The sequence below is a fragment of the Typopeltis vanoorti genome, chromosome 11 (assembly GCF_054136105.1).
Source record: "Typopeltis vanoorti isolate ZY-2024b chromosome 11, IOZ_Tvanoo_1.0, whole genome shotgun sequence".
NCBI classification, from domain to species: domain Eukaryota; kingdom Metazoa; phylum Arthropoda; class Arachnida; order Uropygi; family Thelyphonidae; genus Typopeltis; species Typopeltis vanoorti.
In genome coordinates this window covers 91076402-91094423 of record NC_143559.1, presented here as the reverse complement: position 1 = coordinate 91094423, position 18022 = coordinate 91076402, and the positions used below count along the sequence as shown (strand labels likewise).

At 35.9% G+C, this 18022-nt stretch overlaps 1 protein-coding gene across 1 annotated transcript in view; it reads right to left on the bottom strand.

The window, feature by feature from the left end:
* Positions 1–18022, bottom strand: part of LOC150101845 (3'-5' RNA helicase YTHDC2-like) — a 503757-nt gene that overhangs the window by 166783 nt on the left and 318952 nt on the right. Inside the window, exon 17 of the mRNA XM_090400932.1 lies at positions 5370–5678. Within this exon, the coding sequence (XP_090257058.1) occupies positions 5370–5678 (309 nt within the window). The remainder of the gene's footprint in view (positions 1–5369; positions 5679–18022) is intronic.

The following is an 18022-nucleotide window of genomic DNA, read 5'->3' as shown; positions in this document are numbered from 1 at the left end:
CTTCCAATTAGCTTTTTGGAAATTAAATCGTCGTCTGTAAGGGACTGTGTTAGGCATAATTGCTGGGTTGAATTGAAGCATTATAGTCTATGTTGAGTGAGTATGTTGAATTGGATTTAAAACCTTTTTAACACAAATGTTGGATATTTTTGAGCTAACAAATATGAGGTCAGGGTTATAGCCTTGCTTCCATCTGCCACTGTTGAAAGATGCAGGAAGTTTTGGATTATGTATCAGGTTTAGAGAAAGGTTTTCAGCCCATTTTTCAACAAGTTCTCCATCTTCGTTGGACTTTGTGTAATCCCAGTTAACACTATAGCTGTTAAAGTCACCCTTTAACACTATAGCTGTTAAAGTCAACATTAGTCATGTATGCATTATTATTGAGGAGGATGTTAGGGAAGGAAAAAAGCTTCTTCTGGTGGTTTATAGACTGAGGTGATTGAGATTTTTTAAATGTGATTGTAATAATCTCAATGTTTCTGTTGTTCATCGAGTCAATGGACGATGGGATCAAGTTTTCTTTTGTAAATATTGCACTACCATATTTATCGTGGGGTATTTCTTCGATGAGTTTCGTGCTATGGATGTAAGGTTTAAAACTTAGACTGAAAGCTATACTTAAGAAAACATCAACAAAAAAAGGTTTGCTCTAAGAAATCCAGAGATAAGAAACAAATCTGAGTCAAGATCTGAATCAAGAGATAGCACTTATCATGAATGATGATGTCATGAGGGTTGATGAATCATGGAACATATTAAAATCTGTCTTCATAGAGAAATATGTCAACACTTTGTGTCCTGATAGAGCAGTAAAAAAGAAAGATTGGATAACTGATGAAATTCTTTCTCTTGTGGATCAATGCATAGCATATAAAAATCACAGTCCAACAAATATAACGACATTCAGAAAATTATTAAAGACAAGATCAAAGAAGCAAAAGAAATCTGGATGAATGAAAATTGTAAGGAAACAAAATTTCTACAAGAAAAGCATGACAGTTTTAATCTGCACAAAAAGCTGAAAGAGGTCTCAAGTATATTTAAGAAAAAACAACTATATGTCCTTCAAAACAAAAAGGTGGAAATAATATCCAAAAAGGACAATACAATACAAGAATGGATGAACTATGTAGAAGACCTCTTTACTGATGGAAGGTCCTTGCATTGCATTCTAAGATCAGAGGTAAAAACATGTGCTTAACTCAGCTAGAAATGGTAAAGCCTTAGGCCCTGACAGAATACCAGCAGAAATAGTAAAGTTATTAGAAGGCAACGATATTAATATATTAGTAAAGCTATTTAATCAGATCTACAATACAGGCATAATTCCTCAAGACTGGTTACAGTTGACCTTCATCATGCTACCTAAAAAAGCAAATGTGAAAACGGTAATTACTATAGAATGATCAGTCTAATTAGTCATGTTCTCAAAATGTTTCTGAAAATAATCCAAAAAAGAATATATAGAAAATGTGAAGACACCATCAGTGATACTCAATTCAGCTTTAGAAACAGTTTGGGAATGAGACAGGCTGCTTTCTGTCCTCAAATCTTATTCTAAAAATGTAGTGACCAAAACAAGAAAGTATTCATTTGCTTCATCGACTTTGAGAAAGCATTTGACCAAGTCAAACATATGAAAATGATAGAATTATTAAAAAGAATTGGATTAGATGGTAAAGATATCAAGATCATCCAAAAGGCATCTGTTCAAGTTGATGACATTATTACTGACTCCATTAACACATCAAATGAGGAGTAAGGCAAGGATGTGTGCTGTCGCCTCTCCTTTTTAACATATAGTCAGAAACCATATTTCAAAAAATCTTAAACGGAAGGGATACATACATACATTTCATATGGATTGGTTTCGTAAAGTTCAGATTGTCTCTAATCTAGTGCTTCCCAAACTTCTGAATGTCAGGGCCCCCTTTGGAAAAATTAAAATATTTCACGGCTCCCCTCGAAAAACAATTGTAATATAGACATATATTATTATAATATTTATTGTATTTATATTCAATACAAAACATACACAGCGAATATTGCAAAAATTAAATATAAATATTACATTTTTAGCATCTTACATACGTATTTGACATGGCACATTATCTCATATTTTATATAGATAGATATATTGTTATTGTACATTTGCAGTACAAGCACATGAAAAGTAAAATGATTAGTAATAAAGAAAGTAAGAATTAAAAACTTAAAAGAAAGACATATTTCAGTGATTACACCACATTTTTTTATTATTCAGTTCTATAAAACACTGAAATAATAGTTCCCGACAAGTTTCGTAAATCGTAGGATTTACATCTTCAGGGGTAAATAGTATAACTTAAAGTTTAAACAAGAGAATTAATAAATACAAATCATAACCGTCTGGCTATTCATAAAACTTAAATAACGGAATGCAGATATTATTTGAGTTTTATGAATAGCCTGACGGTTATGATTTGTATTTATTAATTCTCTTGTTTAAACTTTAAGTTATACTATTTACCCCTGAAGATGTAAATCCTACGATTTACGAAACTTGTCGGGAACTATTATTTCAGTGTTTTATAGAAATGAATAATAAAAAAATGTGGTGTAATCACCGAAATATGTCTTTTGAACCAATTAGCCACAGAAGCTTACGCCTGCAACTTAAAAGAAGTTTAATAACAATTTAATGTGATGGATGTGTTTCAATACTGCTACACCAATATCAGGTGAAATATTTGAAACTGCAATTCTTAGATTTCTGCTTTGAAATGAAACTTATATGAATAAGCATATATTTACTAATATTCATTAAGCACTGAAATATGCCAGAAGCAAAATCTGTGAACCCGCACCAATGTGTGATTTTTTCGATTAAAATATCAAAAATAACAAAAAAGAAATAATAAATCATAAATATTAAATACGTTTCTTTTAAGATCAAAAAAATCTACTTAGTCTTAAAAGATTTTAAATTTGTTTTCATTATTTCATGGCCCCCCTCAACAAAACCTACGGCCCCCAAGGGGGCCGTGGCCCACAGTTTGGGAAGGGCTGCTCTAATCCATTGGACTGCACCTGGGGTATCCTGGAACGAGTCTGTCAAATGTGCCCTTAAAACTCTGCAGTGGGCAAGTCCTGGATAATATGATTGACGGTCTGTTGATCAGCACCACAATCACATGTTGGGGATTGACACAAGCCCCACTTGTACATCATGGTAGTACATCTGGCATGGCCTGTCCTCAGGCGGTTGAGTGTGCTCCATTGTCGTCTGGGCAGGTCAAAGCCAGGGGCCTCTGTTGTGGAGTCTGTAATGAGGTCTCCATTTTTTATTGTTGAAGTAAGCCAGTGATTCTTCCATTCAGTTTCAGGAGAATATGTATCTGGTTGCTGAGGTTTCCAGATTGGGTTGCGGGACTTCAAGCAAATAGGTTGTAGATTTTGGAGATCCTCATGGATGGGCAAGTTGTTATTTCCCATACATTTTATCCACTCTCTGTTAGTGGCAGCTTTTCTCCTTATGTCTGGTGGTATGATGTTGGAGAGTGTTGGTAGCCATTCAACAGGTGTAGACTTTATGCAACCTGTGATAATTCTCATGGTATTGTTAAGTTGCACACTGACCTTGCTGACATGGTGACTTGAATACCACACTAGAGCACAGTATTCTGCACAAGAGTACACTAGGGGCATGGGCAGCAGATTTAAAGCGTTGGCTCCTGCCCCCAGCCCAAACACACAAGCTTCCTGATGATATTATTCCTAGTTTTTAGCTTTTGGCAGACATTTCCTAGTTGTTTACTGAGGATTAAAGAGGATCTAAGGTGACTCCAAGTTATTTGGGTTGGGGTTGTGCTTCAAAGTTTCTCCTTTGAATGAGACCTTCAGCTGTTTATCAGCTCGATGATTGTTCAAGTGAAATGTGCAAACTTCAGTTTTAGAGGGATTTGGACAGAGATGCCATTTGGTGTAATATTGTACGGAAATTCAAGGTCAGAACTGAGCACAGTCTTGCCTCTTTCAGGTGTTTAGTCTGAGTTGCCAACGCCAGATCGTCTGCATATGTGAACTTTCGGGATGAGGTTTGTGGCATGTCACTAATGTATAAATTAAAGAGGAGCGGAAGGGATTAATGTAAATGATGAAATCATCGATAACATCCGATATGCTGATGACACAGCTCTCCTGGCTGACAACATTCAGGATCTTCAAAAGTCTTCTCAAACTAATGAACAAAGATAGTGAAAAAATGGGATTAAGAATAAATATCACCAAAACTAAATTCATGGTCACAAGCAAGAAACCAATTCTTAATTTAGCACTTTCTTTAAACATGAAACAAATAGGAGTGACAAAATTTAAATATCTTGGATGCTGGTTATTTTAAGAATGCAATCCAGAAATGGAAATTAAAGTTAGAATTGAAATGCAAGAAAACATTTTTTCCTGATGAAATCAACACTGTAACTGAAATTTAAATTTAGAGCTTAAAGTATGTATATTTAAATGCTATGTATAGTCTGTACAGCTGAACAGTTAAAAAACTTGGACCTTGAACACAACATTGATAAAAAAAAAAAAAACTTGAAGCCTTTGAGATGTGGTTATACAGACAAATGGTAAAAATCCCATGGACAGCAAAAATGTCCAATCAAGAAGTGAACAAATGGGGAAATCATGTAAATTAGATATAATAAATTTTAGATATCATAAAAAGAAGAAAAATTGCATATCTTGGTCACCTACTTTGTAATGAAAAATATAAGATACTTCAAATTGATTACAAAAGGGAAGATAAATGGAAGAAGAGGACAAGAAATACAAACAAAATCTTGGTTGGCAGACATCAAACAGTGGACTGGCATGAGCTCTGAGGGATTGTTCAGAGTGGCTGAGGATTACTCAAAATTTGCCAAGGTGGTTGCTGACCTCCAATAGGAGATGGCACTCAAAGAAGAAGAAGATTCTAATATACGTTGTTATTTCCTGAAAAATTAAAAACTATGTGTAACAAATGTATAAGCTTATCTACAAGAATTCTATATTGTTCTTGAACTTCATATATTCAAAGTCTTCCAATAACTTCTCAATCCTTTAATCACCTTTCACCTGGCAGAACATTTGAAAGAATCATCTTCATTAATAGCAGGATTCCAAAGCATGTTTTATTTCTATTCCATTAAATCTAAGTGATAAATTTGTTTTAATCATTTTAATTCTTAATTCAGCTTGAAGGCAGGTAAAATAGGAGTCACTCCATAATATATTAAGCTTTGCTTGTCTCTAATTTATATGCAATAAATAACAGCAATACAAACTTAATGTTCAGATAATTCAAAATAAATTTTACTAAATTATTAATAGATACTTACTTTCAGCAAAGTAACAGCATTTCTTGTAACCATGAATGCAGGAGGGTCAGGAGCACGAGCTAAGAAATCAGCAATAGGGATGTTGGGAGGAGCTAAAAGTTTTGCTTGTAGACAAAGTTCATGAATTGGAACTCTTAAAATCTCTGGCACCTGAAACTGCGTCATGCTGTTAAATCGTGTCTGACTAAACATGTGATAGCAAACTCCAGGACAACAGCGGCCTGCTCTTCCTCTTCTCTGAATTGCACTTGCACGTGACACCCAACCAGATTTTAGTGAGGTCACACCACTTACAGCATCAAAAGATTTCTGAAATTGAAAAAAAAATGACACTGCCCAATCATTTTTTCCACATTAAACATGTCTGTGAATAGTAGAAAATATTCAATAGTTGTATTTCACAATGGGAATAGAGTCCGTAAATTAAAAAATATATATATATATATATATAAAGTAAAAATAATAAGCAAATAAAAAAGAGATCAAGAATAAAGAGAGAAAAATGTGAAAATGAAGGAGAGGAAAAATTAATCTATTAAGCACAGAGATTACTTGATGTATGGCTCATTGGTTCTTCAATTTCTTTTTTCTTTTTACTCAGCATTAAGCTTTCAGTGTTTGTGCTACAGGTTTTTTGTCTGCAGGCTCCAATTTCTCTTAGAAACAAAACTAATCTCATGCACATTTGGTAGTAGTGTTACACATAAGTTAGACAAAATGAAATTTAGTAATTTGAGAGTTCCACGCCGTTGTCACCTTAGAAGGATTTGTCTTCTGATGGAAAGCCAATAATACCACTAATAAAGTACTACACAATGAAATGAGATCAATAATCTGCCAATTCAACCAAGATATAAATAAATTTCTTGTTCATTTTTACTTTACAAATATTCAACTTGATCATGGTGCCTAAATCAGAATGCAATTGAATATCTGAATACATAAGAAATATTAAGTTCTGCTACTGTGTTTTGCAAAATATATAGAAGACTTGATTAGCTATGATGCTGAAGTAAGAAACAGAATTCATTTTATAAGGAAGGTATTCTTAAACTATAATACATATCCAATTCAGTGGGAGGGGTTGTTTAAGGATCAAAGCCAGATAACTAGGAGGACATCTCCACATAGCCTTTGAAGGAATGTGGAGAACTCATGAGGGTTTATGGCCTAATGTCCAATCTTCACCTGTCTGTAGTACACTTATTAGGTGCATGCCCCGAAGTTCGGGGCATGCACTTTAATACTGAAGAGGGTGAGATAACTTAGAGAATTCAGCTGATCAAATCAAACTATCATTATTGGCTTAAACCAAAACAAAATGATGAAATGTCATGCTGAGTGAAGCATCACAGGATGAACAGTGAAAAGTTAGTTATTGGAACAAAAATACTCAACATCATTAGAATTTGAGATAGGTGCCATCAACTTAAGTGACTGTGATCATGATAAAAAAAAACTGTTGTCACTGAAACAAAGAAGAAAAAACAAGTGAGATCCATTAAATACCAAATACAAGCCATTCAAGATTGTCCTCATGTTTAGTGCTTACAGAAAGGAACATGAGAATAATCTTGAATGGCAAGCAATATCAATAAGAGCGATGTGAGTATCCATCAAAATTGAGAAAATAGACAATGAGATTAAAGTTTATGCTCATGGTTCCACAGATACTAAAAAGGAAAAAGCAGAAGAATTTGTTGAGTCATTGCAGAAGGCAGCTGATAAAGGAAACATTGGCCCTTGCTGAAGACCTATATATATGGTAGACAGGAAAATGAATAACAGACATGTTGTTTATTTTGTAACGGTATATATTAGAACACAGAGAAATAAGTAAATAATTAATTTATTAACTTATTGCTGATATTTCGCTGGTGTTATAACCAGCATCTTCAGAGCACAAAAACACAGTTTGTCACAATACGCACGACTATAACAACATGGTGTAATCCTAGGTGTTAAAACACCTAGGATTTATGGGGCACCAAAAATTCACAAATAAGGTACACCCTTACGCCCAATTGTGGACAGTATAAATAGTCCCACATACAAACTGCCTAGACATTTAGCTAAGCTACTAGCCACCCTCACAAACAATTCTCCCTCCTTTGTCAAAAATTCAGCCCACCTAAAAAGCATCTTATAACACCATACCCTAAAAAGCTCAGACTCAATGGTAAGTTTTGATATATCACCTCACTATTCACAAATGTACCACTAATAGAAACCCTCAATTTACTGAAGTCACACTCCCCCCCTGATATATTTGAACTATTCAAATTCACAATATACGCAGAATATTTCACATGGAAAGGGAAAATATACAAACAAATAGATGGGACAGCCATGGGCTCCCCCCCCAGCCAACTTTTACATAGAACACCTGGAAAAACTAGCAATCAATACAGCCACTCTCAAAGCAACACTTTGACTACGCTAGGTTGACGATGTACTTGCTATTTGGCCACATGGCCCAGAGACATTGAAAACATTCTTAGCACATTTAAATAGCCAACATCCAAAAATCCACTTTACAATGGAACTGGAAGCTAATAACTGTCTGCCCTTCCTGGATACACTTATCACACGTCTTCCAGATGGTTCCTTATCATTTTCAGTTTTTAGAAAACCCACACATACAGGGAGATATTTACAAAAACAATCACACCATCACCCTTCTCAACAATATGGCATTTTAAAAATGCTAACCCATGGAGCGAGAGCAATCTGTTCTAACGACAATACTCTTGCAGCTGAACTGGCTTACGCCACACCTTCTTGGCCAATGGCTATAATCCCCATAAGATAAACAAAATACTAAATGCTCCTAAGAAACCCTTCCCACTATCCACCACAGAGAACTACAACAAAACAGTTACCATCCCATACATTAAAGGCACATCCGAAAATATTTCAAGAATTCTTAATAAACATGAACTACGCACCACATTCAGACTGTGGAGCAAATTAGCAACCCTTATCTGCTCACCCAAGGACAGCATTCCCCCTTTATCACATCCAGGAGTCTACGAGGTATCCTGCTCATGTAATCAAGACTACTATGGTCAAACAGGAAGAACTGTGAACATCCGCATCAATGAACACAAAAGATACATCCAGCATCATCACTATGGCATGTCGGGCCTAGCAGACCATATTCTGAATACCCCTGCACACAGGATCAACTGGAAGAACACAAAACTACTGCAGAGAAGCTCTTACAAGTCGGAGAGATTGTTCTTAGAGGCAACAGAAGCCCTGAAACACACTCCAAATCTCAACAAATATGGCTGTATAAATTTGCCTAAAATCTGGGAAACAGTCATCTTAAGAAAAAAACTAGTATCAGTTTTTTTTTTTTTTCTATGTTTAGGACTCTAGACTTATGTGATAACTGCATTTTTTTTTTTTTTTTTTTTTTTTTTCAGATAAAGGGTGCCAAAATCAAGACTCTAGTTTTTGTGTTGCTGCTACAATTTTGTTTAACTAGTCTGCTGATTACACCATGTAGTTATAGTCACGTGTATTGTGACAAACTGTGTTTTTGTGCTCTGAAGATGTTGGTTATAACACCAGCGAAATATCAGCAATACGTTAATAAATTAATTATTTACTTATTTCTCTGTGTTCTAATATATACCATTAAAAAATAAACAACATGTATGACGAACACATAAGTCTGTCCACACGAATAACAGACATGTTTTGGAAAAATCTGGATAAATGAGCAAAAGTAATAATAATGGTAAGTACCTGCTGGGTTTCTGTTCGGGGCATGCACCAGTTATTACTAACAACATGTTCCAACATAAAGATGTGCACAAATTCACATAGAGAGAAGATGAAAAGAAATGAGAAAAGTCACATGAATAATTATTATTGATAGCAATATACAAGGAGTGTTCAAAAACAAACCGAACTTTTTAAATAGCACGTGAACCAGTATAGAGAGCATGTGCTACGGCTACTGAGTGCACCTAGCGACAGGTTTTGACAACAAACTCCCATTTGCCCTGTTTTGCTATGAGCATTAGTCATTGAGTTACATCTGCTGAAGTAAGCACGTGCACAAGCTGTTCATCAGATTAGTGACAATGAAAGAGCTTGAAGAACTACGTGTGTGTGTGTGTGTGAAATTTTGCTGCAAAATTGGTAAAAATTTTACAGAGACATTTCAATTGCTTAACCAAGTATACAGGGAAGACTGTATGAGCTGAATGCAGTGCTATGAGTGGTTTAAGCATCAATGGATGAGTCAGTCAAAGATCAAGGTGATCTTTTGGTTGTGTATTTTGATTGGTAAGCATTGTCCATTATAAATTTGTACCACATGGTCAGATAGTAAACAAAGAGTTATACCAGGATGTTTTAGCGTGTTTCAGGGATGCTGTGCACAGGAAGAAGCCTGAATTTGGGAAAACCAGATTTGGATGTTGTGCCACAACAATGCGGTGGCTCACGCGCCACCCCTCAAATCCACAGTTATATGACATCTGTTGTGCCCCATCCACCCTATTCTCTGGACTTAACCCAGCAGACTCTTTCCTATTTCCCAAACTTAAAACCACTTTGAAAGGATGTCATTTCCAAACCACAGAGGATATTCAGGAAAATGCTATAAGAGAACTGAGAGCCATCACAGAAAGTGCATTCCAACAAAAGAAGAAACATAGGGAATGGTGTATTGCCAGTGGAGGGGAGTACTTTTGAAGGAAACAGTGCTTAAAATGTTGTAAAATTATTATTATTATCAACATTTGACCTCCATGGAGTCAGAGACTCATTGTGGGAGGTACTCACAATTGCATACAATGCTCATCCAACTGCATCTTAAACTGATTCAATGTGTCCATATCCACAACACACTAAGGCAATGCATTCCACCCACCAACCACTCTCCATGAAAAGAACCTGCTTCTCACTTCTATGCTCACACCCTCCTTATACAGTTTCCAGCAATGGCTTCTTGTTCTACTCCTCTCTCCCATTCTATGAAAATACTCTTCCATGTCTACCTGATAACAACCCCTGACCAGCTTATATGTCTCAATCATATCCTCCCCTTCTTCCTCCTATTCACGAGGCTCTGTAACTTACATTCTCTCAATCTGTCCTTGTACTCCCCATTCCAAAGACCACTGACTACCTTTGTGAATCTTCTCTGTACCCTTTCCAACATATTCTCGTCACCATGAAAACTCTGGCAGCCAAATCTGTGCACAATAATCCATATGAGGCCTGATCAAGGCCTTATACAATGGAATCATAACCTCTCTATTTCTGCATGTCAGGGTTCTCTGCATCATTGCCATCATTCGATGTGATGTCTTCACAACTTTCACAATGTGGCACCTGAATTTCAGGTCCTTGTCCACCATCACTGCTAGATCTCTCATCTCCTCTACTTCTGTTAAAGTTTCCCCACCAAGTGTACACTTTGCATCCCATTGTTGCTTACCAAATCTCAAACCTTACACTTGGCAACATAGAACTGACAGTTGTACTTACCTGCCCATTCATGCAATCTATTCAAGTCCTCTTGTAAGGCATTAACATCAGCCTGAGTGTGCATCGCTCTCCCCAGTTTCGCATCATCCACAAACAGCTGGATATCACTAGTTAAACCAGACCCAATATCATTAACATACAAATTGAACAACAATGGCCCCAAAACTGATCCCTGCAGTACACCACTAGTGACCTTTCTCTTTCGAGATACTGCATCCCCATATACAAATTTCTGATACCTATCTGACAGCCAGTCACTGATTGAACACAGAAGTCTGTTATCCAATCCCATCTGTTTCAATTTATTTAAGAGCTTGTCATGTGGCAGTCTATCAAAAGTCTTTGCAAAATCCAAGTACCCCACTGTACATGCATCTCCTCTGTCCAAGGTATTTGTCACCTTGTTGTAGTACATAAGTTACTGAAACACGATATCCTCTTAACAAACCCATGCTGATAATCACAGAGAATACTGTTGTTATCAACCCATTTCTGTATCCTACTTCTCACCAATCTCTCCATGATCTTCACCACAATTCCAGATATATAGACCGGCCTATACTTTGCAGCTGCAGCATTATCACCGGCTTTATGCAGTGGAACAATTTTATCCTCCTTCCACTCCCTTTGAACCTGTGCTGTTGCAAAACTCTTATTAAACAGGCATGTCAATGCTACTGCCAGTTCCCTGGAACATTCCCGACTCATACTCGACTTTTGTTTTCCTTACTAACTGAGTTACTCTCCTGGCTTGTTCTTTATATTCTTCATGTGACTGATTGCATTTATTCATCTTGTACTTCCTTGAAAGTACTTTCTTTTTCCAGATTTCATGCTTAAGCTCCACATTCATCCATTTTATACCTACCTTAATCAGCCTTTTGGCCTTTGAGATACATTTGTACATCGATGCTGTTATGTATTTCTTTGTAAGTTCCCATGCAGCATTTATTTCCTTACCACTCAACTCCTCGTTACATGTTATAGCTTGAAGTTGTCTCCTAAGCTTGTCATAATTACCAGCCTTATAATTCCACATATATCCTTTCCTTGCAAAAGTCTGCATATGACTAGCCTCAACGCAGGCGATTACTTCATGATCACTTTCACCAACTGGAGGAAAATGTGAAACCCCCCCTCTAACAATTACATCCTCTAATGATATGATCAGATCTAGAACTCTTGATCCTCACGTGCCTTCCTTTACATGCTGCCTGAGATAGTTATTTCTCAAAAACTCGAGAAATTCACTTTCTTTATTTCCAAATACTATCTCTTCATTCCAATCTATACCACCATAATTAAAATCACCTGTAATAATTACCCTTCCTTTGTTCACTAATCCAAGTTGTTTATACATTTCTTCATCACACCTTCCACATTTCCTGGCCTATGGCAATATCCAACTAAATATGTCTTCCTCTTAACCTCCATGTTACACCACACTGCCTCATAACCATTGCCACTATTTCCCCCTTTCATGTCTCCTTATGTGGACTTAATTCCCCTGCTATCATCAGCAGTACTCCTCCTCCCTTCCTGCCTTTGCTATCCTCACGAAAAATACTGTACCCTTCCATTTCTATTCCCATTACGAATGGGAATATATGGTTGAATGAATTATCTTCATTCAACCATGTTTCACTTATTCCAATGATTTGGGGCGAATAAACTCGACCACTGAAACTATTTCATCCCCTTTATTTCTGATACCTCTGGCATTTGTAAACAAACACAACAGTTCATTTTTAGGTCTATAGCCAGTCTTATCCAAGGCACATGTTGGTTGTGATTTCCCCACTACACCTGCCAAATCACCTTTATCATTGCCTACCACACATACCTGCTCAGTCTCCACTTCTCCACCCACATTGCAATATACTCCATCTTCATACACATTCACTGCCACTTTCAACATTCACTCTCTTTACGCCATGTCTCCCTGTCCACTCGAGCTCCCCCACCCACATTTCTCTGTTCCTCTTGTATTCCTGTTCTCTCTTCCTCTCCCACACTAATAATGTTTCCACTGCCAAGCACTGCTGTCTCTTCAGTACCACTGTCCTGATTTTTCTATTCATCTCTTCCTTCTGATCTCTGGCACGCATCACACACTATACTTCCACACACACACACAATACTTTCATCCAGCACACTCACTCCAAAGCCATTTAAATGCAACCCATCATGCCTGGATAATTTCATTCTTCCCTCAACACATGCCATACAGCCACAAACTTCACTCCCTTCTCCTCACACAGCTCCACCAGCATGCCATAAATGATTTTGGCTCTCCATCGCAACTTATCATCATCACACCTGGGTAATACACTGACAGCCTTTCCTACTACACTGTTATCTTTCACTCTTCTCAATAGCCTCCTGGTAGTTGTCCTCACATCCTTCTTATGTCCAGTTAGATCATTTGTCCCTACAATCACAACTAACTCTCTCACTTATTTCTTCCTCATGTCCAATGCCTTAATTATCATACTCATTCTCCCACCCAAATAGCAGACCTTATGGACTCTGTCAATAACTAGCCCTCTAATTATGTTGTCTCCATATACTGCTATTCTGGAACCACTCGTCACTTCTTTTACTTTTTGTTCTTTCATTCTGATTTTTTGCATACTTTCATTAATTTCCACTAGACACCTAACATCACTCAACATATTCTTCATTTCATTTTTCATTTCCAATATCTGTTTCATTATATCTTGCATTCTGACAACTTCACTCTCTATCTCGCTACCTCTCGTTCAGCCAAACTTCACTTCCTTTTCCTCATTCATACTTTCTATCTCCCCCTTATCATTAACTTTCACTTGCATATCTTTGCATTCTTTCACTCCTTCAGTTTCGTCAACATTTGTTTCACTTCCATTTTTCGCAACTTCTTCCGTAACTTTCGCCTACTTCTTTGCATTCTTTTACTCCCTCGGTTTCTCTTGCTTTCGTTTCATTTCGGTTTTTCATAACTTTCACTTCAACATTCCTACATTCTTTCACTCCGTCAGTCTCTATCTTTCGTTTCATTTCCGTTTCTTTCACGTAAACTATCTATCTTTTCAGTCAGTTTCGCATTCTGTGTATCATAGTCCAAGAGTATATCGCACTTGTGACAAATCCATACTTTCTCTCATCTTTCGCTCATTCTCTTCCTCTCCACAAAGACATCTCTTACATTCTGCCATGCATACATATCACAATCAAGAATATTGAATCAGTTTTGAAAAGTCTATGTCAGCAATGCTGCTTGACTTTCGCAGCATTCGCTCAGTAACACCAGTCGACGCCAGCATGGTTGACCCCCTGTCCAGCATTGTGGGATATTTAAAATGGCATTCACACCAAAAATCACTCAGACACACTTCGTTCTCAAAAATAAAAAATGAAACATTAAAATTTATGAACCCCTACTAATTAATATTCAAAATAGCAGTTATTTTTGCAGAGCTTTCATTTTAGAAATTATGGACTTTACAACCGTGTTATAAATAACTCTTTTAATTTTCCGATGTTTCAATCTTCATGTTAAGATCATCATCTGGAGTATATACAAATAAAAAACGACAAGCTGAGTTACATTACACACAGTAATCTAAAGAAACGATTTGATCACCTATTATTCTACTGGCATGACCTCTAGTGGGAAAAAAAAAACGAATTAATTAATTATTCAGAAACTATATCAAAGCTCAATTCTATTTAAGATAACATGAGAAAAACATTCTTTCTTATAGATAATCTTCTTTCATTAACAATGATGTCCTATTTTTAACATTACAATTGTTATTTTAGATTTAGGATTCTGGATCACCTACATTCCTGTTTATAGTTAACTCTTAGAGAGAAAGGTTCCATGGGTAGAATATGTGGCTTCCATATGTTTGGGATTTTTAGACCATCATTATTGTTCAGATTGGGGTGGTTGATAAGAATCTCACAGGCTTCCTTAAATTTGCATTCATACCATGTTTTGGTGTGATGTAAACAACTGGTGCTTTTCCAGTCAATTCTATATAAAGTGTTCAGGGCATGATCAGAAAGGCCAGCTTCACCATAGTTATTATATTTAATGTGTCGTTCATGTTCCTTTTGTCTAATAGAAATTGTGCATCCTGTTTCCCCTATATATGGTATATTACAGGTGCAATAAATACGGTATACTCCAGGGTGGGACAGCAGAGGGAGTGGGTCTTTGGATGAGTTGAGTAAGCTTTTTAATTTTGCAAGAGGTTTAAAGGTGGCTTTGAGGTTGTATTTTTGTAGTATTCTGTTTATTTTATCTGATGTCCCTTTAATGTAAGAAATGGTTATAGTTTTATTGTAGTCTGGTTTATCTTTGTTTTTTATTGAGGTCTTGTAGAGAATTTTGTTAATAGTGTTTTGGCTGTAACCATTTTTATTGCCTGATAACTTTAAATTCGTCTTTCAGAGCTTGTTCATTGGAGCAGATCGTCAAAGCCCTGTTTTTTAGAGAAAATCCTTTTCTCTAAAACAGAAAGGAAAGAAAAAGAGAAAAAGAAAGGATTCTTCTGGAACTCTTTCTGACACTACACAACTTACAGCCCTCTAGTGGCCGATCCCGAAAATGAGCAATAAAGTCTTTATAGCAAAAGTTTGGTCTTTTTTGCACATGCTTTGTATTCTATATTCATGCTGGCTCAGGGCCAAGAGTGTATAATAGGAAGAGCTGATCATTTAGTTTTGAGCAGGATAAAATTGAATAGCATATTGAAAATAATGAAGAAAGTTTAAAAAAGAATCAAAGTCAAGCAGATTACAGAGGTGAACTGCAGACTGAAATATACAAATACTATTCAAGAAAAAATTAAAAAGTTTGTGAACAAGTGCCAACTGGAGACTCAGTGGCAGACTGAAGAAAATATTGATTGATTTAGCTAGTCATCAGAGACAGCTAATCTCCAATCCAGCACATTAATCTATCGAACCCATCTGTTTGAATTTAATTAATTTAATTTATCAATTTAATTTTATCTATCCAATCTCATCTGTCCCAATTTAATTACCAGCCACATCACAAGCTCGTAATGTGGCAATCTATCATCAAATATCTTTGCAAAATCTATGTATACCACTGTAATATGCATCTCTCTCTCTCTCTCTCTTGTCCAATGCATTTGTTACCCTTTTATAATAATATAAGTAGATTGCTAAAATATGATCTTCGTTTAGTAAATCCATGTGGTCAATCAAAGAGAATGCTGTTGTCAACCTAATTCTGAATCTTGGTCCTCACTAACCTCTTTAATGCTTTACTACAATTCCAGACATAGGGACTAGCCAATAATCTGAAGCTTTGGTCTCATCTTATGACCTCCCTTATGAAGTAGAACAGTTTTATCCACTTTACACTCCTTTGGAACCTGGCCCAAAGGAGCGGGAAACAAATGCAAAGCATTTGACAGTTAAATAAAACATTCCTTCAAAATTGACAATGATATATCATCAAGCCTTACAGCCTTATTAATATCAAGTTTACTCAATTTTCCATATACATACCTCCTGCTCAATCAATATCAGTCATCCTTCACTCCTAACAGTACTCAAGTTCTGCATTATGTCACTAGGATAAAATACCTTTAGAATTCCTCATTTAATATCTCAACTGTATCCTCCTCAGTGGTTATTATTTTCATTAACCAGCATCATTCTTTCTTCTATTTGCCACTTATCAAAAGAACACCCTGGAATATTTTTTGCCTCATTAGTTAAATTCTACTCATACTACACTTTTAGTATGAGTAGAGGGAGTCAATCTTTCTTGCCTGCTCTTTCCACTCCCCATGCAACTGATTATTACCACTCATCTTGTGCTACCTCCATAATGCATGCTACACTTCTTCATTCACCCATTTCACACCTACCTTATTTTAATTTAATTTAATTAGTTTTAATCCATGAACACACGACTGTATACATAGAGAGGATTTCAATTTAAGCATGCACACTACTGTTTTCTAATTCAACTCCTATTGTTGTTCAATATTTGTACTGATGATGTCTTATGATACATAAGATGAAATATTTACATAATAAAATTTATTTTACTGTGGCATACATGTTATTCTACACTTATGGATGCTCCACAGGTTTCACTATATAAGAAAGTCTTATTCCTTCACAGGTAGTCGACAGCACAGAAGAGCAACTGAAACAGGTAAGATGCATGCCAGAATCTCATTTTTAGAGAAGTGCAGATGCACTAAACTCATTCCCACTTTCATTAAGTTAAAGAAAGTCATTAAATTGCCAAGTGCTCATAAAATTTATAAAAAAGCTAGCTATTCCTTGTTGTTAATCAGTTATGAGTTTGGAAAAAGGAACTGGCATTAAATTTTATTAAAAAACAAAAAAACAGAATTGGAAGCTGATTTGTCAAATAAATTAAAGACTTGCTACACATGGTTATTAATATTTAAAAAATATGCAGGCACTAAACCTTTCTTTAAAAGCATTTGTAAAAAAAGTATCATAAATTTCAATTAAAAAAATACTCAACATTGTTAGAATGATCTAAGAAAAATACAACTAAATTACCTGCTGACAAATGCATTGTAAACTTATCTGGCCATCCTATAACTGAAGATGCACTGAATGTACTAGCACGAGGTCATAAGTTTACGATTTCATCCAAACTATTCCCTATTTAGATTTCATGCACAACACTGAAAAGAACACCAGTCATCTGTCTAGTATTGAACATAATAGACTTCAATACTAAAAGCCCTGAATTCCTTAAAACGAAATAATAACATAGTAATCACCAAAGCTGACAAAGGTAATATCACTGTAGTCTTAAATGCTAAATCATATGAGCGAAAAATGAATTTAATTCTTTGTGATTGCAATACATACTCCCAACTTAATTAATAATGATCCTACCAAGTCAGCTCAAAAAAACTCAACCAGTTATTGGATGAAACAACATCCACAGATCAAAAAACCATCAAAAGACTCAAAACACATACCATACAAGACCTCCTAGAATATATGGTTTGCCAAAATTACATAAAAGTAACTGTCCACTTAGGCCTATTGTGGACTCTATAGGCAGTCCCATGTATAAAATAGCAAGATTTCTATCTAACCTTCTCCATTCCCTCATTGGCCAC